Source organism: Coptis chinensis, chromosome 8 (genome assembly GCF_015680905.1).
Source record: "Coptis chinensis isolate HL-2020 chromosome 8, ASM1568090v1, whole genome shotgun sequence".
Classification (NCBI taxonomy): domain Eukaryota; kingdom Viridiplantae; phylum Streptophyta; class Magnoliopsida; order Ranunculales; family Ranunculaceae; genus Coptis; species Coptis chinensis.
In genome coordinates, this window is record NC_141463.1 from 97,444,982 (window position 1) to 97,471,996 (window position 27,015).

Genomic DNA, 27,015 nt, shown 5'->3' on the forward strand with positions numbered 1-27,015 from the left:
CACTGACATGTTCCAGGATATGTTAGGTGACACCATGGAAGTCTACATTGACGACATGGTTGTCAAAAGCAAGAAAGTGGAAGACCACCTCACTCATCTCGAAAAGCGTTCTCTAGGTTGCGCCGAACTCGAATGAAGCTTAATCCTGAGAAGTGCCTCTTTGGAGCGTCCTCCGGGAAGTTCCTTGGGTACCAAGTATCACAAAGAGGAATCAAAGCTAATCCAGACCAAATCCGAGTGTTCTTGGACATGCCTGATCCCCAGACAAAGAAGCAAATTCAGAAGTTGTCAGGAATGGTCGCGACACTCAACCGATTTATATCGAGGGCATCAGACAAGTACCGACCTTTCTTGCAACTTCTTAAAAAGGGTGAGCAGTTTTCGTGGAACGATCAATGCCACCAAGCGTTCTTCACCCTCAAAGAGTACATGACTACACCCCCCGTCCTGGCCAAGCCTAAGGATGGCGAAACGCTGGGGCTATATTTAGCGATATCAGACTTTGCCATTAGCTCGGTTCTTTTTAAAGAGGAAAACAACTCAGAGAAACCGATCTATTTTACAAGTAAGACGCTCACTCTAGCTGAAAAAAAATTATTCGTACATTGAAAGAGCAGTACTCGCATTGTTATACTCGGCAAGAAAATTTAGGCCCTACTTTCAAGCGCATCCAATCAAGATTCTCACCGACCTTCCTTTGAAGAAAATTCTTCACAAAGAAAACAAGACAACTCGCATGGCAGTATGGGTTGAAGAGCTTGGAGAACACCACATGGAGTTCGTCCCTCGCACTTCACAGAAAGGGCAGGTCGTGGCAGATTTCCTAGCAGATTTCCCTATCGATGACCCAAATTGGGAACCAGAAGCAGAGGTCGCACCCACAAAGGAAGCTACCAAGTCAATATGGTCTCTCTTTGTTGACGGTTCTAGTAACCCTGGAGGAAGTGGAGTCGGAGTCGTCTTAGCATCCCCAGATGGAGCCATGGTCGAGAAATCAGTTCGCATCGACTTTCGCCTCTAACAACGGCCCGAGTAATGGCGTTAATTATGGGGGTTTCGTGATGGCGCTGCAACTCGGTGTAAAGGAACTTCAGGTCTTTAGTGACTCGCAACTGGTTGTTCGCCATATTGCAAAAGAGTACACTACCCACAAAGGTAACCTCTCTAAATACCTTCAAGTCGTTAATCAGTTACTTCCTTCTTTCAAAAAAGCCACGATACACCACTTCTTGCATGACAAGAACCGTCACACAGACAATTTAGCTTATTTGGCCACTCAAACACCGAACTGCGCCCCTAGACAATTACTCATTGAAGTAGTTGACCGACCTGCTTATCAAGTAGACCATGTATTAGAAATCAACGACCTGTGCCCGCTCTCTGCCAATCTGATGAGCCAAACATGGATGCAGCCCATCATTGAATACATCCAACACGGCACGCTCCCAGAAGAGTGTACCAAGGCTAGGCAAATCCCATATCAGGCGCACCGTTACTGCATGCTCAATAACAAGTTGTTCAGAAAGTCCGCTGGCGGCCATCACTTGAGGTGCATAAGCCCAGAACAAGGCCAACTGATTTTCGCTGAGATTCATGAAGGAGAGGGTGGAAACCATGTGGGAGGTCGCTCTTTGGCTCACAAAGCGATCTCCCAGGGATACTTTTGGCCTCGCATGCAGATCGACGCCAAAACATATACACTCAAGTGCGTCAAATGCCAGACCTTTGGCCACAACATCATACAACCAGTTTGTGAGTTGATTAACATTGTGAGCCCTTGGCCATTTCACATGTGGGGCATGGACATCATGGGACCATTCATCCCACAGAAAAGCACCGGCTTACGCTTCGTCTTAGCTACAACCGATTATTTCACTAAATGGGTCGAAGCTATTCCACTAGCAAATGTCAAAGAGTCCCATGTCAGAAACTTCATATGGACTCATATCATCACCAGATTTGGTTTGCCGCACACACTGGTGATGGACAATGGCTCCCAGTTCAAAGGCAAAACGGTCAAAGAATTTCTGGCCAAGTGGAAGATCGTTCATGCCTTTTCCACTCCCCAGTATGCCCAGAGTAATGGTCAAGCTGAAGCCAGCAACAAAGCAATCTTAGAAAATTTGAAGAAAAAGATTGAAAAGAACAAAAGCCAATGGCCAAATCAGTTAGAGAACATTTTGTTGGCTTATCACACCACAGCTCGCTCAAGTACAGGTGAATCGCCATTCTCCTTGTGTTATGGCATAGAAGCCGTTATCCCCACCAAACTGACTGTCACTACTACTCGGTTAGAACTTGTCGAGTCTGGAGGCAACGACTCCGTCTTAGCACAAGAGGTTGATCTGCTGGAAGAACGGCGCGACCTAGCAGCCATCAGAATAGCATCCTATCAGCAAATTTTGAAGAAGTCCTACAACAAGCGAGTGCATCCTCGATCGAGTTCTGAAAAAGACTCAAGATGACTCCAAACTAGCACCAACATGGGAAGGCCCATACATAGTGGAACGCGTTGTAGGCAATGGAGCGTACTGGATCAAAACCCAAGAAGGGAAAATATTACCACGATCTTGGAACACTTACTTGTTGAAGAAGTTTTATCAATAAAATTACATTGTTGTATATCCCATGTTTTCTTTTGCTGTAAATTCAAAGTTAATTTACTTATGATTGTTATTACAATCTATTCCATTTACTTGCAATGGAAAGTCACCCAATTCGCATCGCAAGCACGACCAGTACACTTGCACTATCGACGCTTTCCAAAGTTTCAAGGCTCTCAGTGAGCAATGCGCTTTCATAAGCCAACATGCTCTCCATGAGCAGAACGCTCTCTGGAGCTTACAGGCTCCACAGCCTCTCCGAGTCTCGTTAGTCGAGGACCTATACTTCTAGGATCGACTCAAATGAGAACGCCTCGAGCAATGCGCTTTCATAAGCCAACACGCCTCCTCCGCGGAGAAGTAACGCCTCGGAGCTTCCAGGCTCCACGACCTCTCCGAAGTCTCGTTAGTCGAGGACCTATACTTCTAGGATCGATCGACTCGAGAACGCCTCGCGAAGCAATGCAACCGTCATAAGCCAACACACTCTCCGTGAGCAGAACGCTGTCTTGAGCTTACAGGCTCTACAGCCTCTCCAAGTCTCGCTAGTCGAGGACCTATACTTCTAGGATCGACTCAGCGAGAACGCTCTCAGTGAGCAATGCGCTTTCATAAGTCAACACGCTCTCCGTGAGCAGAACGCTCTCTTGAGCTTATAGGCTCTACAACCTCTCCGAGTCTCACTAGTAGAGGAACTATACTTCTAGGATCGACTCAGCGAGAATGCTCTCAGTGAGCAATGCGCTGTCATAAGCCAACACACTCTCCATGAGCAGAACGCTCTCTGGAGCTTACAGGCTCCATAGCCTCTCCGAGTCTCGCTAGTCGAGGACCTATACTTCTAGGATCGACTCAGCGAGAACGCTCTCAGTGAGCAATGCGCTTTCATAAGCTAACACGCTCTCTGTGAGCAGAATGCTCTCTTGAGCTTACAGGCTCCAGCGCCTTCCCAACCCACCTAGTGGCAAATTCTTAATGATAAGCTCAGATTGACTAGAATGCTCTCAGCGAGCCTTACATCATAGCGTAATAACCACGAAAGAAAGTGATAGCTACGAGAGCAACGCTTCTTTAAGCTAAACCTCAGGCTCCTTCACCATTTCATACCATAAGCATTATAAACAGGTAACTAGCTATAAGCATTTAACCAAAAACATGCATTCCATACACGGTCAATAGAAATACTCGGCCAATGCCAAGAAACTACTTCCACCGATCTGCTTGGTCTACCCAAAAAATCTAGATCGGTACGTTTTACAATTTAACAAAACATAGAACTACCACTTTCGTAGAAACCAGTTCTCTGTATCAAAATGGCGAATTGCTCAGGTAAGCCTGAAGACACAACTATATTGTTAACTCTCATATAAGAGAGGAGAACTTACAAAATATTCATAAACTTTCAACAACTGACAACGACAAGAGGAGAATTCACAATCAAGAATCAGCCACAACATGCTTATCTTTTGGGGCAACGCTAGTCGAAGGGGTGTGCCTGGCAGATCTCAACACCACACGCATACCTGGGCCTTGCTCCTCGCCATCACTTGCCTTTTTCAGCTGGTGATATTTCTCATCCAGCTCGGCATATTGGACACAGGCCATGGTATACGCATCTTGCGCCTTGTGCGCCACTCCCTGACATTGTTTGGCATACTCAGTCACTTTAGTTAGCTCCCTTTACAGCTTAGTCATAGCGGTAACCAGCACAACGTTCTCGTCAGTAGCATCCCGATACTTCTTGGTCATCACCTCCAGTTTCTTCTTGTCAACTCCCCATGCAACTCGCATACATCCCAACTCGACGTGCGGGTTAGCGTCAGTATCAGCATGCTGCACAGCGTTCTTCAATTTGTCATACCTTGCAAAAAACTACAAGTACAATACTAAAGTTAAAGTTGCCCAAGTAACAGAAACAAAAACATAACGCATGAAGAGCTCACCAAACAAGCAGCCATGTCCATGGTCCCCAACAGCGTCTCCATATCTTCATCCTCCACCTCAGCCTTGTCAATGCAACTAACATCACACTGGTGCCCAAAGTTGATAGCCCTAACTAGGTGGAAGACAATAGACCCATTGCATGATGTAATGTCTATAAGACTATATCAAAGGTGCTTGCAAACAGAATGAAGAAATACATAGCCAAACTCATATAGGAGAACCAATCAACATGTATTTCGGGAAGGCAAATCCAGGATAATCTACTCCTATCACATGAGTTTATGAGGAACTATCTGAGGAAAAGAGTTTCACCAAGATGCACACTGAAGATAGATTTACAAAAGACTTATGACAATGTACAATGGCAAGTCATCATTGACATCCTTGTTAAGCTTGGATTTCACCATAAGTTTGTACGGTGGATCGGGGCTTGTATCACAACACCTTCATACTCTATTATGGTGAATGGGCAAGCAGTGGGGTGCTTTAAAGGAGAATAAGGCATAAGGCAAGGGGATCCACTATCCTCATACCTTTTTGTATTGATTATGGAAGCTTTCGCAGTGAGGCTAGAACAAGGAAGGCAGAAGAGAAGCTTCAATGCTCACCCAAAATGCTTTAACGCCCTTATAACCCACCTATGCTTTGCCGATGACCTGATAGTCTTCTGTAGAATCTCATCCACTCGGGCCATTGTACAAATTCTTGAAGAATTTGAAGGATATTCTGGGCTCCACATGAACAACAGGAAGAGTAACATTATTGTTGCAGGACTATCAACTGAAGGGGCTCAAGACCTAGCAAAAGCCATTGGAGTTAAATTGATCACACCACCACCAAGCACTTAGGTATGCCAATCGGGTAGCATCAAGATTAAGACCGATGATTGTAATCCTCTTATTGAAGCTATGTCAAAAAGGATAACATCATGGAGGGCAAGAGTACTCTCATATCGGCGACGCGAATCGTGAAATCGGATTTACTAATGTACAATTCTACTGGGTAAGGACGACTCTGATACTACCTAAAACAATCACAAATGAACTTCAAAGAATGCACCACCTTTATATGGGCAGGATCAAAGATGAACAAGAAGATACACCATGTCAGTGAGGAAGTTCTATGCCGAGAAAAAAGCAATGGAGGGTTGGGAATCAATAAACTGGCAGCATGGAATAAGGCTGCAATTTGTGGTCTGACATTCAAGCTCATGACTGAGGAAGAGAACTTACGGGTCAAATGGATGAGCAAGAATAACATCAAATCAAAGGAGTTTTGGACAATGAAAGAACCCCAAGACTGCTCATGCTCGTAGAGGAAGATACTACAGAATAGAGTAGCTGCACAGGGGATGATGAAGAAGCTGATTACTAATGGGAAAGACACGTCATGCATTTTGGCATGAGAGATGGGTGCTTGACAAACCGCTAGCACAGCTGGTAGATCAACATGCTAGACAAGCATCAGGAATACCCGACAAAGCCAAGGTGAGTTGCATTTTGCAAGGACACATTTGGAACTGTGACAATGTAAATTTATTACCTGCCATCAAAGATGAAATAAAGAAAACAAAGGTTCACAGAGGAGGCATGGGAGACAGATGGTACTGGACAGAAACAAGCTCAGGGAAATATACATTGAAGTCTGGGTATGATGCCATCATGAGGAAAGATCGAGAGGTGGCTTGGAGTAAATTGGTTTGGTGCACCAAGGCACAAGTTCTTGAGTTGGCAAGTTTACTCTGGAGCTTTATTGACACAAAACAAACTAATGCAGTTGAATATCATTGATCATTCAAAATGCATTCTATGCAATGCTGTGGAGAGAGAAATAATCGAAGATAAAAGAAGAAGAGAACCAATGCACGAGTGATCAGCAAAGGTGTACAAGAGGAAATCAAGAGAGTTTTGAGGAACAAGGGTTTAGAAAGAGATGAAAGGATGTGGAGATCCTCAAAAGAGAGAATAAAATCAAGAAGAAGAATTGAAGTTTGAAGAATTGTAGAAGTTAGGGAGAAAAGTGTAATAGGGTTTTGGAGATTTGATATTTGATAATTGGTTTTTATTGATCCCTAACCAAACTACATTGGCCTCTTTATATAGATAAATCATACTTGATAACCAAGAAAGAAAAATACTAATTATAATTAAACTCAAATAAGAAACTACTAATTAGATAGCCTTCCTAATTCTATAGAACCCATCCTTATTGTCCTACATCATTCACCCCTTCTTTTAAAACAACTCAACCTCGAGTTGATAAAATGAAGAACTAACTAAACATCAATAGGGTCACCTTCAACCTCATAAATCTGATAAGCAATATCTTGTTCCACTTGGTCATTGTGAGTCGCATCAACATCATCTTCGTTAGTGTTCTCAGTATAGCCAAGAAATTGTTGCTTACGACATTTAATAGAAGAATGGCCTGGCTTACCACACTTGTTACAATGTTCTCCTCTGTGTTTGGCATAAGGATTTTGAGATGGATTGCTGGTTTGAGTATAGGTTTGGTTTGGGCGAGTGTTTGGTTTGGATTGGTTATAAGGTGGACGAGTATTAGCTTGAAATTAAGATTTAGGTTGGGGTGATGGGGTGGAAAAAGGAGGGATATTTGGTAAGGGTAGTAGTGGTTCAGACATTTGAGGTGATGGATTATGGTATTGTGGGGATTTGTGGGAGCTGGAAGTAGGAGGTGGAAAATGGGTAGAGGTATTAGGATGAGAATGAGTTGAATATGGATTTGGGTCATATGAATGGTTAGAGCGGGAATAATTGTTGTAGTGACGGGAAAATTGGGGAGATGGTAACTGATTCAAAGAACTCTCAATCTTGATAGCCACCTGAATCGTATCAGCCATAGTGTATGTAGACGAAAGCATGCTATTACTTATAACACGATTAAGGCCACCAATAAAATGATAAATCAATTGTTCTTCAGTTTCACACACATCATTACGAGCAATAAGTGAATAAAATTCAGTCATATACTCTTCAATAGTTCCAGCTCCTTGTCGACAATTTTGCAACTTAGAAAACAATTGTTGGCGATAATCCTTAGGTAATAACTTAGCATGTAACAATCTCTTCATACGATTCCATGTAAGAATTTTAGGTTTACCTACAAGTTGTCGTTGTTCAATAAACGAAAGCCACCATGCTGCGGCTACCCCTTTCAATTTGTAAACAACCTCTTGACTTGCTTCTCTTCAAGAACATCCATAAACTTGAAAAACCTATCAACTTTATAAATCCAATCAAGAAAATCTTTAATTTTGAAATTACCTGAAAACTTTATATCTGCCTTAAGTTTGTATTCAGGGATGGCTCCATAGTTGATCTTTGTTGAATCTCGACTGAGTCTCTTATCTTCATCAAACTTGCGTCTCCACTCTCCTTCATTAATATCCTAATCGATGCTCGTGGTATCGTTGGTGTGAGATGAGGAAGAGAACTTTGTGATGGAAGAATTTGATTTGTAAGATTGATTAAGGAGTTCGGTGATGGAAATAAGTGTTTTAGGTAAAATTTGAGCTACATCTCCAGGGAAGGTGGAGTTTTTAGGGGTTGTGGAAACATCAAAAGTGGAGGTTTTTTTTTGGATGGAAGAGAGATATTTGTTTGGGGATTAAATAGTTGAAGATGGTGTTTTTCCCGCAATGGTTTCTTTTAATATATTCATGAATCTCGTCTCAAAAGCTTCAAACTTTGAATCTAATTTTGCATCAAAAGAATCAATTTTCTGAGTTTGATTTTCTACTACTTGTTTTAGAGCATTAAACTCTTCCCTTGTGATGAAATCTTGATTGTTTGGAGCCATTGATGAAGAACTTTGATTTTTTTTTAGAAATCTGTCAAAACGAACATGCTGGATGAAAACAGGAATAACTTCCTCTACAGACCTTGAAACGTTTCAACGTTTTTTTGTTAGAAACTAGACTTCGGTAGCTTTTCAATGGTGTATGGCACGATGACTAGCTCCAAGTATCCTGTTCTGGGTGAATTTTTGAAGATGACGTGTTTTTTTTGTTTGTGTTTGGTTTGTGCGGAAGCGTTTTTATTTATTTTTTTGGTGGATGGTGGATCGATTTCCAAATAAGAATCTAGAAATTGAGGCTCTGATACCAATTGATAAGGAACAAGGGTTTAGAAAGAAATTAAAGGATGCGGAGATCCTCAAAATAAAGAATAGAATTGATGTAGACCATGAGTTCGTTGCTTTGAAGACATAGGTGTGCGCCTATGTTCCCTCTACATTTTATGGGCGTGAGCCCCTTAGTTGAGTCCAAGCCCATGGTTCGAGTCGATTAGTTACTTGTGACACATGTCGTGTTACTATTGGTTTATGCTTTTTAGGTTTAGTTTAAATAACCGGCTTATAGTTAGGGTTTGGGTAGTTGTGTTTATGTGTGTGATTTGTGATTGAGAGATTCAATAAAAGAGTGATTTTTAGGTCGTCTTTTAATTGTGTTTCAATTAAAGTGTAGATTCTATTTAATTGAAGCTTCCGCCTGTCAGATCTACATTATTTGCATCGAGCAAATTAATTCCGGGGTTACTATTTGGCGATATCGTTCAATCGAAAACACCGCTTCATCATGTACTATTTATGCGTTACTGTTCACTCGGTTACCGTTCATCGCGAATCCAATTTTATTCTTGTAGATCAAGATATGTCTACAACGTCAGAGATGAAGAATTCATGGAGAACTCATGGATTCATATTAACTCCTAGAGTTCGGGTTGCTCGATTAGAAGAGTTGAAAGAAACGCTAATGCAAAACAGGTTTGATCGATTAGAAGAAGCAACTAGTCGACTGAGGGAGGCTATGGTGGAGCTTTTGCAGCCCAAACCCCCCATCGTTGGTGGAGCTTCTACAGCCCAACGTAAAACACCAGTTGTTATCGATGACAACAAAAAGAAGGAAGGAACTTCTGAAGCCGTTGTGTTGTATCTTGAGCATGATTACAAATGCCATCAGCAGCAGTGCTCACCACTATGGGCTTGTGACAAATAGGTCCAAGGAAGCCCACACACAAATTCTTTTGGGACGACTTTTAGTGAACATCAATTTGTTGTTGGAATGCCAATGCGACATTCTGGATTTGGGCCTCCCATATCGTATGGGTCAGTACTCTTCGATAGTGGTTATGTGGATCCTTTTCTGCCCAACATTGAGACGTTTTCTCTACGGCAAAGCAGAGAAATACAGTGCACATTTGTGACATCGTGGTGCATTATTCCCTTTGTGAGTAGATACAAAGCCAAAACTCGAGGTCGAATTCCTCCGAACCCCAGGAGGGTGATGTATATAATGAAGAACTTTTGCATACTGGTGGGTTTTCATGTCAACAAGCTTGTGGACAAGCTTCTTCAACTTGGAGAGAATGATGTAGAACATGAGTTCGTTGCTTTGAAGACATAGGTGTGCACCTATGTTCCCTCTACATTTTATGAGCGTGAGCCCCTTAGTTGAGTCGAAGCCCATGGTTCGAGTCCATTAGTTAGTTGTGACACATGTCGTGTTACTATTGGTTTATGTTTTTTAGGTTTAGTTTAAATAACGGGCTTGTAGTTAGAGTTTGGGTAGTTGTGTTTTATGTGTATGATTTGTGATTGAGAGATTCAATAAAAGAGTGATTTTTAGGTCGTCTTTTAATTGTTTTTCAATTAAAATGTAGATTCTATTTAACTGAAGCTTTCGCCAGTCAGATCTACATTAAGAATCAAGAAGAATAATTGAAGTTTGAAAAATTGTAGAAGTTATGGAGAAAAGTATAATAGGATTTTGGAGATTTGATATTTGATAATTGGTTTTTGATTGATCCCTAACCAAACTACATTGGCCTCTTTATATAGATAAACCATACTTGATAACTAAGAAAGAAAAATACTAATTCTAATTAAACTCAAATAAGAAACTACTAATTAGATAGCCTTCCTAATTCTATAGAACCCATCCTTATTGTCCTACATCACATAGCCAAAAATATAGAGGACACCCCTAGGAACAGGGACATAGCACGAGGATTGGGTATACAAGCACAATTCAAGAGGCACAAAATCTTCCTAATCAAATGGGAACCACCAGATCAAGGACTCATTAAGATAAATACGGCAAGCAGTCTTGAGAAGGATAAAACAGGGAGGGGCAACACCCTTAGAGATCACAAAGGCAATCTTGTAGCATGTCATGCTGCAAGAGGGGGGGGAGAACAACACTACACCAAGAGCTCACTGCCATACATGAAGGGATCAAGCTATGCAGACAAGCAAGATACAGAAGAATCAAGATAGCTTCTAGTCAAAAAGGAGTTATAGAGATTTTGAATAGGAAAATGATGATTCCTTGGATGGTTGAGAATGAAATATATGCAATATGGGATAATATAGGTGAGTTTGCAGAAGTAGCCATGGTACTAGTTCATAAAGAGTCTAACAAAGAAATTGAGCACAAGGAACAATATACTCCACATCACCCCTACATAAGGGAATGGCAAAGATTATTTTGGAGGATAAGAGAGGGTAAGATATACAAGAACTATGTGAACCGTAGTAGATGATGACAATATGTCAAGTGTGCCTTACATGGCTTATGTCATAGGCTGAGAGTTGTAGGTGAATGATTTAGAGGAGACTGAGAGTCTAAGAGAAGAGTGTAAATAACTATTTTTATATTAATACAAAACCGCTTGCATTTTTGCAAAAAAATAAAAAATAAAAAAAATAATAAAAAACCCAACTAAGCATACCCATCTCTTAAAAACCAATTTCATTCCATGTACAAGTAACTATATCATGAAAGGACGAAAACTTAAGTTACTCGACATAACAGAATCAATCGAAAAAAAAAACACTCATGTGAGATTTTCTTCAATAAAAGTGCATGCAACTTCTCTAAGAATCCATGAATTGATAACTTGGTGCACCAAACAAAGAAGCAACCAATTTAACCCTCAACAAACTTTTCAAGTATCTCTACAAAATGTTAAACAATTCAATGCAAAGGACTGTGATGTTGGGGCGTTTCTTCGTTATACAAAGCAAACCCGAGTAATTGAGAGAGATGGAAGAGGAGAAACAATCGAGTGATTGAGAGAGAGAGAGAGAGAGGAGTTTTTTAGAAGAAAAGAGTTCTCAGTTTGGCAGAGAGAAGAGAGATGGGAGAGAACGTGGACAGTCAGACAGAAACCTACCAAACAACATTTTGGGCCACACACACTACCCTGGCCTAGAACGTTCGCTCCGCTCATTGGATAATAAGTTTCCTTCCACATCAATTATGACTATAGGTTAAACAGTGAGCTTCTTCAATCAATTTCAGGATTACATACCTCATAGAAACTGAACCGCGATCTATAAGTATGAATTTCAATGTTATGGATGGTTTCTACAAAGGTACTACTATTATGGTAGTATACTTAACAGTGAGTGAAAGTCCAAGAGCAAAAACACTGGAAAGAGCAAAACTCAAGGATTTTATATTGCATTTACACCAAACTGGTATTTCGTTTTAGCACCCTATCATGGAATTTAAAATTTTAATAAGCTTTCAAAGATCAATTATGACTACAGGGATGACAGTGAGCTTCTTCAATCAAATTTCAAGATTAAATACTTCAAAGAAACTAAATCACAATCTAAAAAACAAAATATTCTGTATGGATGGTTTCTAAAACAGTAGTTTTATACTTACCAGTGACTGATCATCCAATAGCAAGAGCACTGGAAAGAGCAAACTTCACAGATTCACTGGAAAGAGCAAATTAAACTTCACAGATTCACTGGAAAATCGGGTACAAATTAAGTGAAGTGGTGGCATTGGTTTAAACTGAGTGTGAGGGAAAGGGAAGACAGATTTTGGTTTATTTCCTGAAATCGTTTGAAAATGGAGGGGAGAAGAAAGTAACAAAAACGCCATTTTTTCACTTTTCACAAAATGTAGGTTGCAAAGAGGAACACTATGGTACTTTTTTTTTTTGGATTTTTGGAGAGGTAAAACCGTGCTAACTCCAAACTGGGGTAGCTCGCCAGCGTTATCTAGTTGACTTCCAAATTCAAGTTGCATCAGCAGCAAAGTAGTAGAAACAGTTGATCTACATTTTCAAACTTTAATCAGGAAAAACTAGAAGAAAGATCAAAACAACAAATGTCACTTAGCACAACTACTCGACATTATGATAAACGGGGACAGATGAATTCCCTCAAAAAGTAACAGTGAATGATATTTACGCTCAAGCATCCTCCAATGTTTCTGTGAGATTGAAAGAGTTACTCAAGGTGAAAATCAGTTGCTTCTTTTGTGACATGTCCTCAGGTGAACTGTCATAGGCCCAAACCAAACTCCTAGAAGTGTCATCCCTATCTGGCCTCTTTGATTTTTCTCCAATCCTACTTGCTATTTATATGCACTAACAGGAGGAAACTCAGTTGCACCTACTTGATCAGTGTCCTTTTGCTCGTCCAGTCTGGTTTGGACTTAATTTTTCTCAAGCTATAGATTCTGCAAGGAGAAGTACTGGCTATTGGATATATTCTCTATGATTCGCACGTCAAATGATTCTCAATACCAGGCTATATTGTTCCCTATTGGCTATTACTATGTGGCTGATTTGGTTGGAGAGGAATAAATATCGCTTTCAAACACAACCCAGTCCTCTCAATGTCATTCGAACTGTTCAGCGGCTTTCTAGTGAGTTACTGAATCTGCATTCTAGTCTGAAATTCTCTACACACAGCAGTAATTCCACTTCCGTTGCAATTTGTTGGACTTTCCCTCCTCTCCCCCATCTCAATTTAATGTTGATGGCTCCTCTCTCAGTAATCCTGGTCCGGCAGGTGCTGGTGGTGTATTAAGGAATGCTTTGGGTGTATTAAGGAATGATGGTTAAAACCAATGGTAGCTCGTACAAATTTGCCGGAACCGTTACAATGTATGTCTCTGGGACATACTTTTGTATGGTGTAATAGACCACCCCCTAATATTGCTAGTCTAGTTTTCAATGATATAACTGCTGTATGTATTTTCCGCAATGTTAGATAAACAAAGGAAATGCAGTTACAAAAAAAAAAAAAACCCCATTTCTTCCCCAGAAATTTATGACCTCGAATCTCGATTGTTCGCGTTAAATTAAATGCTTTGAATCAAATCACTCAATCCGAAATACGTCACAGAGACAAATAGGGACAATATCAAGTTATAATTCAGAGAGGGAGCAAAAATTATTCCGAAACTCATAATTATTTATCTCAATGTCATGTGTATTGATGGTTTTCAAATATACCGAAAAATCTAAGACATGTTGAGAAAGAAAACAACAAAAATAAATTTGCAAACAGTAATGCTGCTGGAAAGCAAGTCAACTGGATTCAGAACAAAAGAATCTGAACTGACCTATCCTCTAGGGCTGCAGTCGGCATCTATGTTAAGTTGATACGGGAAAAGCCCCTTGATTACGACTACAACAGCAAAACAAACTTCATGTGCTTCATCACCGAAAGATCCACGGAGAGCCATGCTATCATTCGCTCTAAAGGTCCTTGACCATATGACAACCCAAGCTTTCTGCAAGCAATAATAATTTTTCAGTCAACTGGATGCAAGATCCTGCAAACGTTATAGTTATAACCCTGGATAAACAGTGAACAAATACTTTGTATTCATAACCCCGAATTATAATTGAAAATGAACATACAATGGATTACTCTCAAATCACATAATAAACTAAACATTAACCTTCAATGAAAAGCTCTCAATCTCAGCTATCCCCTCCACGTTGCCAACCTGCATACCAATATGCGCACCTTGTTATTTATGAGAAAATGCAGTCTCAAATTTTAAAAATGTACTCAGGCAATGATATATTAGAACCTCAAAGCACTGGAGATTGATAACGCTTCAGAGAACAAATTTGCATACTAGAACGAGAACCATCCCTGCAAAACAAGAAAGAAATCCTGTAACAAGATACTGACAACAGCAGCAAGTGAAAGTGACAAGTGCTCCCAAAGAACCTAATACGAAACCTCGCTCCTAGTATTTGGAGCGCATACTAATTAAAGCATGTGCAGCAGTGAGAGCGACAAACCAACCAGGAAATGCATATTACCAAATTTGAGATTGTAATTCAGTAGAAACTAGTACTTAATGAAACTCACAGGGGGAGTATAAAGTGAGATTTTATATTGCATTTACATCAAACCGTTCGTCAACCAAGTAGTATTTCTTTTTAGCACACTAACATGGAACTTAACAATTAATAAACTTTCAAAATTCAATTGTGACTTCAGGGATGACAGTGAGCTTCTATAATCAAATTTCAGTATTACATACTTCATAGAAACTAAACCACAGTCTGCAGAACAAACAAGGTAAGACATTGTACGCTATCTAGCTGCACACCATAAAAGTAGGAATTACATTGGTTCTGTCCTATTAACTTGAAGGATCAAAATATTTCATATCAATACTGATCACTGGACTAAGCCGGCACAAATACACGTTCACATTTCTTGAACATTCTACATCTGAAGGATCTAAATATTTCATATCAAAACTAGCACCGACAGTGTTCAAAGTGGGCAGAATATAACAATAATCACAATTTGGTCCTGAGATCTCCAGAAGAGCCCTCAATCTTCGCCAGCGACATGGGGGCATTCCATTCAATTTTTCATGTCCTAGCTTCAACGAATTTTGAATTGCTTTCAGCAACGATTGAAGACTTTTTAGTCAACTAGGATACAAGTGCCAGTAGCTTTGTTACAATGTGACGTGCATGCAAGCTCCCACTTGCATGAAGCTCCACGATCGAATCATCATCTTGCTCACTATGATGTGCTCTTTGATCTTCGGGTAAGTTGAACCAGGTGGTTAGCAGGTCCGCGCTCAGTGAGCTATAACCGAACAGGCGGATTCTCTAAGGCCACTTCTTTGATCTTGGTCATAAGCATTTCAAGGACATTATCCCGGTTCCCGAGGAACCTCCAGAAATCGAAGGACTTGATTAAATTGAAGGATTTGTGGAAATCTCCCTGGCAAAGGGCCCTAGAGGCAGCCATTACATAATCACAAACATTTCCAGGGGAGGGTGTAAAAGTCTGTCTCTGACTCTCCTCAAACAGCTTACGGAATGTCTTGCTTATGACTTTCCCTTTGGCATCATGAGTCTTCACTGCCATATTAGGAACTTCCAGAAGCATAGCACATATCAGATGGACAGCCTCCAAAAGCTCGAGATTTATGTGCGTGTGGTAAGGCATCTGATTCCTTGCTTCCATAATTTCCTGCTTTTGAGTTTTGTAATGGCAGCTGCAATCTGAGACACCTTGACAAAGCAGCTTCTTAATGCTTTCATCAGCATATAACTCAGAAAGGTAGCTGTGGGCTTCTGCTATGAGTCCGGCTCTAAATGCACATAAACCAAGCTGAGCCATTGTCCTGTTGAATAGTATTTTGGTTGATGCGTCCAGATGTTGAACCTTATCCTGCAAGTGGCTCATCAAGAGTAAATCTCTTGATACGGAGAACTCGTCATTGATGGCGTGGTGATATATAGCAAATAACATAGCATCAACCTTAGCCGCATCATTCCCGTGCTTGTCAATAAAAGCACGCAGCTCAGCCATCAATGCGCTGCCATTCTCCGGAAAAGTGGGTCGTTGTTGTGCATGTTTGGAAATAAGAGAAGGTGTTGGCCACCAATACACTTGAACAGCTCCACCTTCTGTCTGGCATCATAAGCCTCTCGGGGTTTATAGTACAAATGTTCCATCATTCTTCGTGCAACAATTGCAGCTTCAACAAGTTTTTAGTTGTAAAATTGTTCCATCATTCTTCGTGCAACAATTTATATGCCCAACTTTCAAGTCTCGCTGATTTCAGACCAATACAAAATTCAAAAGCGACCCATGCATACAAATCAGGCAAGTTTGCCCGCCAGATCCGTACCTCTCCATCACAGTTTATTCCCTTACTAATATCCTTTCCTACGGAATCATCTAATACAATCTTTAAATTCTCTTCAAGGATATCGACTATGTCAAGCATGTTTTGCATGCATTTTTTCCACACAGTGACTGGAACATGTCCACGAGGAACCACCTTAAGCTGAGTCCATACAATATAGACAAGGATGTCAACCTTTTGGGCTGGTATTTTTGCAAACTCTACCAACAACGTGAGTTGTTCTATCTCCTCAAGCCTTGCTATTCCTTTCCGAACCCTAGTAGCTATAAAAATATTGTTAATCATATCAAATGTAACAATCTTACTAGGATCCTCAAAATATCCTCTGATCTTATCCATCTCCTTCGTCCAACTATCCCCTTGTGGCTTCTCGTATTTTATCCCATCATCCTCATCCGTTTCCCAATCCGAATCGAATTCCCGATCCACATTCCGAATCACTACTTCATCATTAGTCACTTCATCATCAGTCACTTCATCCTCCTCTTCGATCGAATTTGTTTCATCGTCGCTAGAAAACGGAATATCCTTTTTCTCACTTGCTGTCATCGTATACATGATTACAACAATATATCAAACAATACTAAAAGCTATTTTTTACTTCTTGTAGGTAGGGTTCGGAAGCAGTGGAATTTAATGACCAAATCTGAAAATAGGGTAAAGAAAAGGGAATAATAATATAATATAACTAGTTTGAGGGTTTAACGAGCAACATCCTTTTATAACCCAATCTCAATCACTATAATCGGTTTCAGCCCGACTCTTCGATACATAGTACAAAATATCCCCAAATATATGGGGATATCTATCCAGATTCAGATAAAGATATATAAATATCATGATATGTTTAGAGATATATACGACTATAAATATCAGTGATATTTTGACAATATTTACGATATTTTGTGATATTTGGAGATATTTGGAGATATTTGGCGATACTTTGTGTATATAACAATTTTATTTAATATTTACCATTATATTTCAAATAAATATAAATAATGTATCATGATATATCAATAAATATCCACAATATCCACGATATTTGTCGATATTTTGAATATATCCACGATATTTGCATGTGAAACAATGTCAAATATTCCCAAAGAGGAGGAATATCCACGATACATATCCAGAAATTGAATATCGATAAATACCTATATTATGATATTTTGTACTATGTTTCGATATGTTTTGCAGATGTAATTTACTAAAACTGGGAATAAAATAGAGGAATAGACGCAATTGCCATTCAAATTTGTTTCCAACTCAATTGTGTACCATACTATACTAGGAGTTAAAAAAAAACCGTTGACCCATCATCGAGTAGGGTACCCGGTCTTCACCCGCTACCCAAACCCACACCGACCCGAAAACAGACCCGTCCTGCCCCGCCACCATTTTTATGCGGTCGGGCTATGGGTGTAGGTTCAATGCTCAAACCCGACCCGTCAAGCCACCCGACCCATACCATGTCAAAAGCCGTTGACCCAACCCCGTTGACCCGCACAATTTCAAGACTCTAACTCTAATATTTTTGTATTTTGTTTATATATTTTTTTTAACTTTTGTAGGAATTTGAGATATATGAATACAAACTTATGAGTTCAACATCAATTTTACATATTCAAGTTTGAACATTGGGCAAATATCAAAAGTTCAAATTCGACTTTCGAATTTTGGAGAAAATGAATCATTCATCCTTGTATTAATTTTGAATTCTTTTAGTTTATATTTTATTGTTTTGTACCATAGATCCTCGTTTCCATCTTCATTTTATCATGTTATGGAAAATAATCAATTTACAAATGGTAAATCACGAGAAAAATGTTTTAAATTTACAGATATGATTTTGGGTTCAAGTTCAAGTTTTTTTTTATTTTTGTTTATTTTTTATTGATTGATTCTATTTTTTTCTCTATATTGTGAATTGGAAATATATTACTTGCAGAATTAGAAAGTTTTTTTTTGGGTGAAATTGTGTTAAAATGATAATTTCCACCCGACCTGGATGACCCGCCCAAAACCCGCCCCGTAAGCTGACCCAACAGGCCGGGTGATGGTACTAAAACATGACACTTCAACTCACCCCGCCCCGTCGGGACCACTGGATTTGTATCATCTAGACCCGCCCCGACTTGACCCATCACTATTTGACCCGCGGTTGACCCGCCCCGCCCGGTATTACACCCTTATACCATACTACCATCCCACAATTCCTTTCTTGCACATCACGTAATATGTATGGGTTCACCGTGGTATTGACACCCCATAAAATAGGACTAGCACCCCTTTCCCTAAATCTATAGTACTGGCACCCCTCCATTTAATAAGACATTTTCCGTCCACCCCACCCCACTTTTTGGAATTGACCCCAACACAAAACAAAAAAGAAAGAATTGGCGGCTACTTCTTCTTCAAAATAGAAAACATTGGCGTTTTCTCCCGCTCCTCTGAATTTGCACCTTTCATCTTCTTTTTCAATTTCAATTCGGACATTTCGGTATTCATCTACTCCTCTTGTCATTCATTCAATTTCTTATTCAATTTTGACTTTTATTCTTCGCAATTTGTTATGTAAATTAAGTTGGGTAATTGTTCTTATGATTTCTTATAAATTAAATCGGATAAATTTGAAAAAACTAACTTGTATATTTGAAAAAACTTTAATAGTTTATTTTTAGTTTACAGTTCAGTTACAAATTTACAGTATCGCCAGTTTCATAAAAATTTCTATTAATTGTTACTCTGCAATGGGAATTTTTAGAGTTTTAGTTTTTAGCTATTCTTGGTTTAATGTTGATTTAACTGATTGTAAAGTGCATTGTTGTTTTTGATTAAATGCGTAAAAGAACTTCAAGCGATTGCGTAGATGAATTTGTTGATTATTTTGGATTGAAATGAAGTTGGTTTTGGTTGTATGAAATATAAGTTGGATAAAGTGCGCTAGATATTTGATGAAATGCCTAAAATGAAGTTTTTTTTTGTAATTTTTTTTAGTTTGGTTTTATTGAAACTAAATGGATGTTGCATTTTTTGCTAAATATATATCAAATGTTTGATTTTTTTTATTCCATTTTAAATAATTGCGATGATGTTGTTTATACTGCTTATCATTTCAAATTTCTTAAAGAATAAACTATGATTAATTGTATGATTTTTGTAGTGATGCCTCCTAAAACTAGAGGTGCAAAGGCTTCCTAAGTGCAACCTAGTGCTGCAAAGTTGTCAAGAGCTGACAAGCAACCTCAAACTGCTTCTTTCCGTAAAAACCACAATCAAAGAAAGTTGGGTAAGAATGTTATTGAAGAAGAAATTCCAAGTGTTTTTGTTTCTGTGGAAGAAAATTTGGAAGAAAGCAATTCCATAAACTGTCAAGAAGGGGCTTAAGAATACTCTGACAAAGCTTTTATACTTTCATTGAAAAAGAAGAAGGAAAAAGCCAAGAGTCCCGATGTAAGAGAAGAATATCCCAAAGAGGGTCCATTACCTGGAGGCCCAACGACAAATGGTAGAGATTCTGTTTTGAGGTGGTATTATGAGCATGTATCTTTCTTTGTTTGGTTGGGAAAGGTGTGTTACTTATGCAATAACGTATTTATTTTATTATATATAACTCATTTGTGTTCATTGTAATGAGAAAATATGTGTTTTGTAGGAGCGCGGAGTATTGAAAACTCACCAACATGCAATGAAGATGTTGGCATGGGTTGTGGAGGGAAAATGCACAACATTTTGGCAAAAGGTTAAAGATTCAGGCCTTTCCCCCTTTGTTGCACACCCTTAGGTATGTTAACAAAGTCGTTCTTTGTGCTTTCATCGAGGGGTGGCATTGGATGATATTAAACAACTTACTGGGCTTCCGATTAGGGATGAAGCGTTGGTTGGGAAGTCAATATTAAAAAGGTAGATGTTAAACAATTACTAGTGCAAGGGTTATCTCCAGCTATAACATAAGCCGAGATAGATGAAGAGTTAGACGATTGTGGTAGTGCTGGTAAGGTTGTGTCTTTGGGTTGGTTTCGTTCTAAGTTGGCAGGAAAGGAAAACAGTAAAGATAGCGAAATAATTGATAATTGTGTGAGGGGTTATTTATTATATTTGCTTGGATGTGTACTCTTCCCAAATAAGTCCGGTGATAAAATATATGTGGCATACATAAAGTTTTTGTTGAATTTGGAAAAAGTGAAAGATTTTGCTTGGGGTATGTCTGGCGGAGCGTATTTGTACAAGCAACTAAGCCTTGCTTCTCAGCACGACGTAAGACAATTTTGTGGTTTTGTAGCTTTGGTTGAGGTATGTGTTAAAATGTTTTCTATTTTTATTTTTTTGGTATTTTGTAGCATTGGTTGTGGTATGACTTAAATATTTTCAGGCATGGGTATATGAGCATTTTCCTTGCTTCCGGCTACCCTTATAATTCTGAATATACTATAGACATGCCACGCATGAAAAGGTGGCTCGTTGGGACCAGTACAGGTGATATCATGACAAGGTTGGTTTCAGTTCGAGAGGAGCTTGATGAGGTGGAAGCAAGAGATGTAAGATTTAAATTCCATATATATTAAAAATCATGTTAGATTGTATAGTTGTGCCTTTTTAAATATGAATTGTGATTTTCTTTTGTAGGTAACTTGGGATCCTTATAGAGACGTGCGGGCATCTTTTTCTTTTGATGAGGTTTCGTTCTTCAGTGGATGCCTTTGTTGTCTTGATGATTTGGCTGCTTATCATCCAGATCGGGTATTACACCAATTTGGTAGGGTTCAAGGTATTCCACTCGAGCCGCTTATACTGGAAATTGACATGAGTACTCCTCATAATTACAAAATCATTTACCCAAACATTCAGGGGCATCAGTGGTCACAGTGGTTTAACCATGTGTTAAACGAGACAATGCGTGGAACGACTGTTGTTGATTCTTCAGACTGCGATCCCAAATATATCAAGTGGTATTATAGTGCCACCCTCGTGTTCAAGATATGTGTCTAAGTTAGGTACTTGATTAGATAAAAGTTTCTTGAGACTAAATCTAGATATGTGTCTGAATTCATAGGATTTGGATTTGACTGATTTGGAGTTATATTCAATTTTATATGAATTGTTTCCCAAGACTGCGCATACCATAAACTGTTTTTCTGATGTTACTGGAATTTGATCATGTCATGTCATTTTTATTTTTATTTTTGCACGTTACATTATAACACTCGATTGTGTTTGCAGCTAGTGGACTTTCAATATCTATATGCTAAACCCTTTGATCATCAGTGTGGTCTTTTAAATTTGAATTTAAAGAAAGTTTCATGTCTTTTTTTTTGAAGTTGGCTTACAAACAACTTTTACCTTTTTGTGTTTTGAGAAATATATGTTTGCCCTAGACTTTTAGTTTGTTTTTTTTTATTATCGATCATGTCTTCAGATTTTTGTCGTGACTTTTAGTTCCTATTTTTGTCGTGTTTTTTTTTTTTTTTTTTTTTTTTTTTTTTTTTTTTTTTTTTTTTTTTTTCTAAAGTATATGAATTGATGAAATTGCAGATTTCTCGTATATCAAAAGCAAAGAACATTTTTAAGACTGTGATGGATGGGGGAAGTGCTATTGCGCAAATAACCGAAGCATACCAAATACTTTCGATTGATGATTCTTCTGCGTCTTCTACATCCAAAGATCCCTTCTGCATCTTTTGCATCCAAAGATTCAGTTCATGATTCTTTTGCGACTTCTGCATCGACAAATTCGGTTGGTGGTCCTGAGAATGAAGGTTGCGTTGTGGTTGTTTCGAATGATGGCGGTCCTGTGAATGTGAAGAAAAGAAAGACTATAGGTCTAGGTCCAACTCAAGGTCGAGTGCAAGGTCGAAGTCGAGGTAGTAGAAAGAAATAGTTCTGATGAGTGTTGGAATATATAATGGTGTACAAAACTTGGGCTCTTCAAATATTTGTGAAACTTGTTTTCACGTATGACATGTTTTATGATTTAATGTTAAAAATATAGACGAAACTCTGCTAAAATTTGTTATTGATATGAAAAGTGTTGAAATATTGTCCAGTTCCTTTTAAAGTGTTTGAAGCGTAAATACGTACCAAACTTGAAAAATTCTAATCCGCCATGAAAAATTCTAATCTAAACTCTCAACTGAATAAACCAAGTAAAAAATGAGCTACGGCAAATGAAGCCAATTCATTGTATCCTTGCTGCAAATGAAGTGGTTGCGCTACACGAACCCAACGCCCAACTACATTGCCTTCATACACATAAGGCATGTTAGCATGCACAACATCAATTACCTAGTGAATGTCAAGAGCATGTAACAAATGACATGCAGGGACATTTGGAAACAGTTTCTTTAGAAATGCCAACAACAAATCTACATAACTAGTTCAGCCTAATTGAAAAATATGCACAGCGTAACAGCGTATGCATTGATGCAAGATTTTACATAGAAGGCTAGTTCCCTCTGCCATCAATGGAGCATACTTGCTAGTAGAGTGAACAGAGCTGCCTCAGCTTAAACTCAAACCTTGTGGCATTCCAGAGAGGGTTCGATCATTTTCAAGTAAAAAGTGAGCTACGATAGTTGATTGTCGTCCATGTGGTCTTTTGGCGGCACCCTTGTGCTGTGGAGTTGTTCTGCTGGCGGCACCTTTATGCCGTGGCATTCCAGCAAGGGTTCAATCATTTTCAAGTAAAAAGTTAGCTACGACAGTTGCTTGCCATCTTTTGGCGGCACCCTTATGCTGTGGGTTTGTTCTGCTGGCGGCACCTGGCTGCCGAGGCATTCCAGTAGGAAAATAGACACCCACGGTACCCTTGTGCCGGGAAAGTCAGTCTTCCACGTTTCTGAGTTGCCGTGAGATTCAATCTTCCACGGTGGATACCTGTTGTCAATTAATCTATCTCACGGTGGGTGCCTGTCGTGAGTGCCTATTTTGATACATTTTAAAGTGTTACTTTTTTATACTCTTAAACTTAACAAGGTAGATATATACAAATGTTTTCCTTCAAATTTCATAGTTAATAAACAAAGTAAAGATCATTAACATTTGAATATATTCATAAACACAGTCTCTTTTGCATTTAACATTTGAATCCATAAACATGCGTGCAGTCTTAAAATCGAGTATCACTTGGTCATTTGGTCATTTATATTGTTCCATTTCGATAATTCCTATGTGGTTTGCTTGGTACAATTCAATCTTAACGAGGTGAAAGGCATTAAATCTATGACATTTGCAAACACATGCACACTATATTTTTTGATACTCTTAAACTTAACAACGTAAAGATATGTAAGTGTTTTCCTTAGAATTCAACATTTAATAAATAAAGTAAAGATGATTAACAATTGATATTCACTTTTTCATTACATTCTCGTCATTCCAAAAAATTACAAGTAACCACCATTTACACAAAATTATAAGTAACCACCATTTACAAAAAATTACAAGTAACCACCATTCAAAAAAAGTTACAAGTAAACATCATTTTACAAAAGTTTAGCCTTACATTCACTGAAAAACTACATCAAATCATCATCATCATCATCAACGTTAGATAGGATAATTGGATAGGGTTCAACTCCAGCATCTGTCAGAAGTTGAAGGTTCCTAAAAGCCTCCGTGTATGCATCGACTCTAGGTAATGCCCAATCTCTCCATTCACCACCTCCTTGAAAAACAAAATCTTTCCATGAAGTCATAGGTCTAGGGAATAGACAATTCTGGTAGAGTTTTACATTGACATAATGGTTATTGTCTTTGTTGCACAAAACACCAATTATTTTAGGATTACTTGGAGGACTTGAGTGCAATGGAAGAAAAGAATGTATGCCACTAGGGGGGGATAAAAAAAAACCACATTATACTTACTAGCAATTAAATAACCGATTTCGGGCATCAACATATATTTTGAGGAATAACATGAGATTTTATACCAATCGATGATTGTGCAAAGTTTTGAGGCTCCATCATCGTGCCACATTTTATCATATAAATCGTGCCTCCATGTGTCAATCTCTTCAACCAAGTCTTGCCTCACTTGTATCCACCCCATCTCCTTATCAAATCCCATACCAACTGCAACTGCCCGAAAACCACAGTTTCCATCACCGCTCACATTTTCAAAATCTTTTACATATTGGCGAAAAGATTCATGCACAAGCGGAAGATATTTTTCTTTCGTATTTATCGGAGCAACATGATTTTTTGGAGCTTTTTTCAGAGCAATAACATTTTTCGGAGCAACAACATTTTGTGAAGCCTTCTTCGGAGATTCCTTAGGAGCTTTCTGCATTTAAGATATTTTTTGTTTCTTCGGAGCATGTTGCACAGAAGCAACTGATTCATTGGTTGGTACTATAAGAGGTAGCGATCTCTCCCAAGCCGAAGGATTTTTTTTTTCGAGTCTTCATCTTTACTTTCATTTTTCATTGACCCTTTAGTTTTTTTTCCAAGACTACCAACCGCTCTTCCCTTGGTTTCACTTTTGTTTGAGGAGGGATCAACCAAGTATTTTGCGGACAACTTATTTCCCTTGATCTTTGCAACAATTTTTTTTTTTTTTTCTGATCCGCAGAAGAATTTTGGTAATGGTCAACAAACAAAGCAAATTCATCTTGGTAGTCTAGCTCACCTCGATCAATTGGGTTAGGTAATGTACTTAGCTTCTTCCAAAATGGGTGAATCAGGTTCATAGTAAGCTTTCCCCCTTTCTTAATAAGACCATTCAATGAATGGGCACATGGTAACCCATGTGTGAGACGGAGAACACAACCACACTTTTTTGCAGAACTTCCTACATTTTCACATCTTTCTCTCTCTTCAAGCAATAGATCCATCGCTTTCCTTGACACAAAGCCTTGAATTTCACCAAACAAAGCAATCCTATGTGCATGCCTAATGTTGTTCAAGCTTTACTCAAACGAAGCTCTAATTTAGATAACTTGAGCAGGGACATTAGGATGTATCAATTCCCACATGTCAAGGAATGTATAATTTTTTCTTCCATTTAAGCTTCTGTTTAGTGAAGCATGTGCATCTTCAGCTTGGTTCGTGGTCTTCTCACCAAAGTTCACGCAACGATCTGACCAAGCATCAACAAATTTTTCTCTGCAAGACATCTATGTGTTTTGAAGATAATCAATCAAATCTGGAAACTCCTTGAACTTCTCAACAATATAATTTCATTGCCACTCCACCTCCACATCAGTTGTAGAACTTACCAAACGATCCCACAAACTAGAAATTTTTTGGCACGATTCCACATTAGGAAGCTCTTTTCTCACCCTATGTGCAACATTCATATTTATGTGAAATCGGCGCAACAATTTAGTAACTTGAGGGAAGACAACTTCCAAAGCTTTCATCAAAGCAGCATCAACTTCAGTCAGCATTACCAAAGGTGTCAAGCCATCCAACATTAACTTAAATTTCTCTAGTGCCCAACTAAAGCCATTTGTAGTTTCTCTCTGCATTAGACAATAAAATTTTGAAAAAGTCTTGTAAGTAGGGGTGACACCTACAATCTCGAATAATGGATAGTCATGCATATTCGTCTTGTAGGTGGCATCCATGATGAAGACATATGTGAAACACTTGAACAAAGATATGCTATCTGGATGCGCCCAACCCAAATCCCTAACCTCATCTGTACTGTCTCCACATCTAACATGGTGAATATACCTTTCCTGAGAAATCAAATGTAAAAGTTGTTGCATTTCTGTTATACTTACCATGACTTCTACTTTATTTTTCTTGCGAAAGTTGTATAGAGTTTGTACGGTCGATGTATTATCTGGAAATCTTTCCTTAAGGTTCTTAACAGTATTCTTGGGTCTCATCCCTGCTTTCATCAAATCAGCAACTAAAGCTTTCTCTTCAACTCTTAATCTATTGGCATATGAGTTGCCCTCTAGCTGTACAACAACAGAATGATTGTGACGACCAAAAACCACCTCAATTTTCCAACAATCTTTTGAATAAGGAACAAAAACTCCTCTTATTTTGAATCGACTACCACACTTTCTCGCTCCCGCGTTTCTCTTCCTCTTGCTTGAAGTGATTTCCTTTACCATTTTTTTTTTCACATGCACTCGATACTCACTAGAGTGCTGACATTCCAAAAAGAATCTTGGAGTCCTTCCACTGGTATTTAGATCTGACCTCCCAGTGACAATAATCATGCCCAAACCTCTCCCCACTTGTTGGACCCAATTCACCATTTCATTATGAGATGGGAACACCTAAATTAGCCAGACAAAATCACATGAAATAATATCATTAACTCAGATAAAACAAGCATTTCTTTGATTAATAAACTGAAATTTTATGGCTTACCACATCTGTAACAAATGAATCGCTAAAATCACAAACTTTTATATATATCCCACTTTTTTCTTAACTGTGCTCTTTGAGAGACTCCTTAAAAATAGGCATTTATTAAAATTCGAAACTTCCACAGCACGGCTCCTAAAAGGACCATAAATAAAGACCAACTCTAAAACA

At 38.8% G+C, this 27,015-nt stretch overlaps 3 protein-coding genes and 1 pseudogene across 4 annotated transcripts in view; 1 reads left to right on the forward strand and 3 right to left on the reverse strand.

Moving 5' to 3' along the window:
- LOC147484874 (uncharacterized) overlaps positions 1-22,431 on the forward strand; it is a 29,444-nt gene extending 7,013 nt beyond the window's left edge. The window contains exons 3-7 of one of the 2 annotated variants that reach the window (XM_086578146.1): positions 19,682-20,088; positions 20,174-20,811; positions 20,891-21,056; positions 21,145-21,286; positions 22,051-22,431. In XM_086578146.1, the coding sequence (XP_086434272.1) occupies positions 20,901-21,056; positions 21,145-21,286; positions 22,051-22,085 (333 nt within the window). In that variant the 5' untranslated portion in view covers positions 19,682-20,088; positions 20,174-20,811; positions 20,891-20,900 and the 3' untranslated portion in view covers positions 22,086-22,431. Of the gene's footprint in view, positions 1-12,246; positions 14,113-19,681; positions 20,089-20,173; positions 20,812-20,890; positions 21,057-21,144; positions 21,287-22,050 lie in introns of those variants that run through there. The other variant, XR_015205126.1, reaches the window with a different exon arrangement.
- LOC147484875 (eukaryotic translation initiation factor 3 subunit C pseudogene) lies at positions 14,833-16,321 on the reverse strand (annotated as a pseudogene).
- Positions 22,432-24,032: 1,601 nt separating the features above from the next.
- Positions 24,033-24,805, reverse strand: LOC147484876 (uncharacterized). Its single transcript, XM_086579837.1, has 2 exons — positions 24,447-24,805; positions 24,033-24,345 (listed from the first exon to the last, which is right to left on the reverse strand). The coding sequence occupies exons 1-2, from the start codon at positions 24,803-24,805 to the stop codon at positions 24,033-24,035; spliced, it is 672 nt and encodes a 223-aa protein (XP_086435963.1).
- An 889-nt stretch (positions 24,806-25,694) lies between these two features.
- LOC147484877 (protein FAR-RED ELONGATED HYPOCOTYL 3-like) lies at positions 25,695-26,585 on the reverse strand. The gene has a single exon (XM_086579838.1). The coding sequence runs from the start codon at positions 26,583-26,585 to the stop codon at positions 25,695-25,697; it is 891 nt and encodes a 296-aa protein (XP_086435964.1).
- Positions 26,586-27,015: the final 430 nt, after the last annotated feature.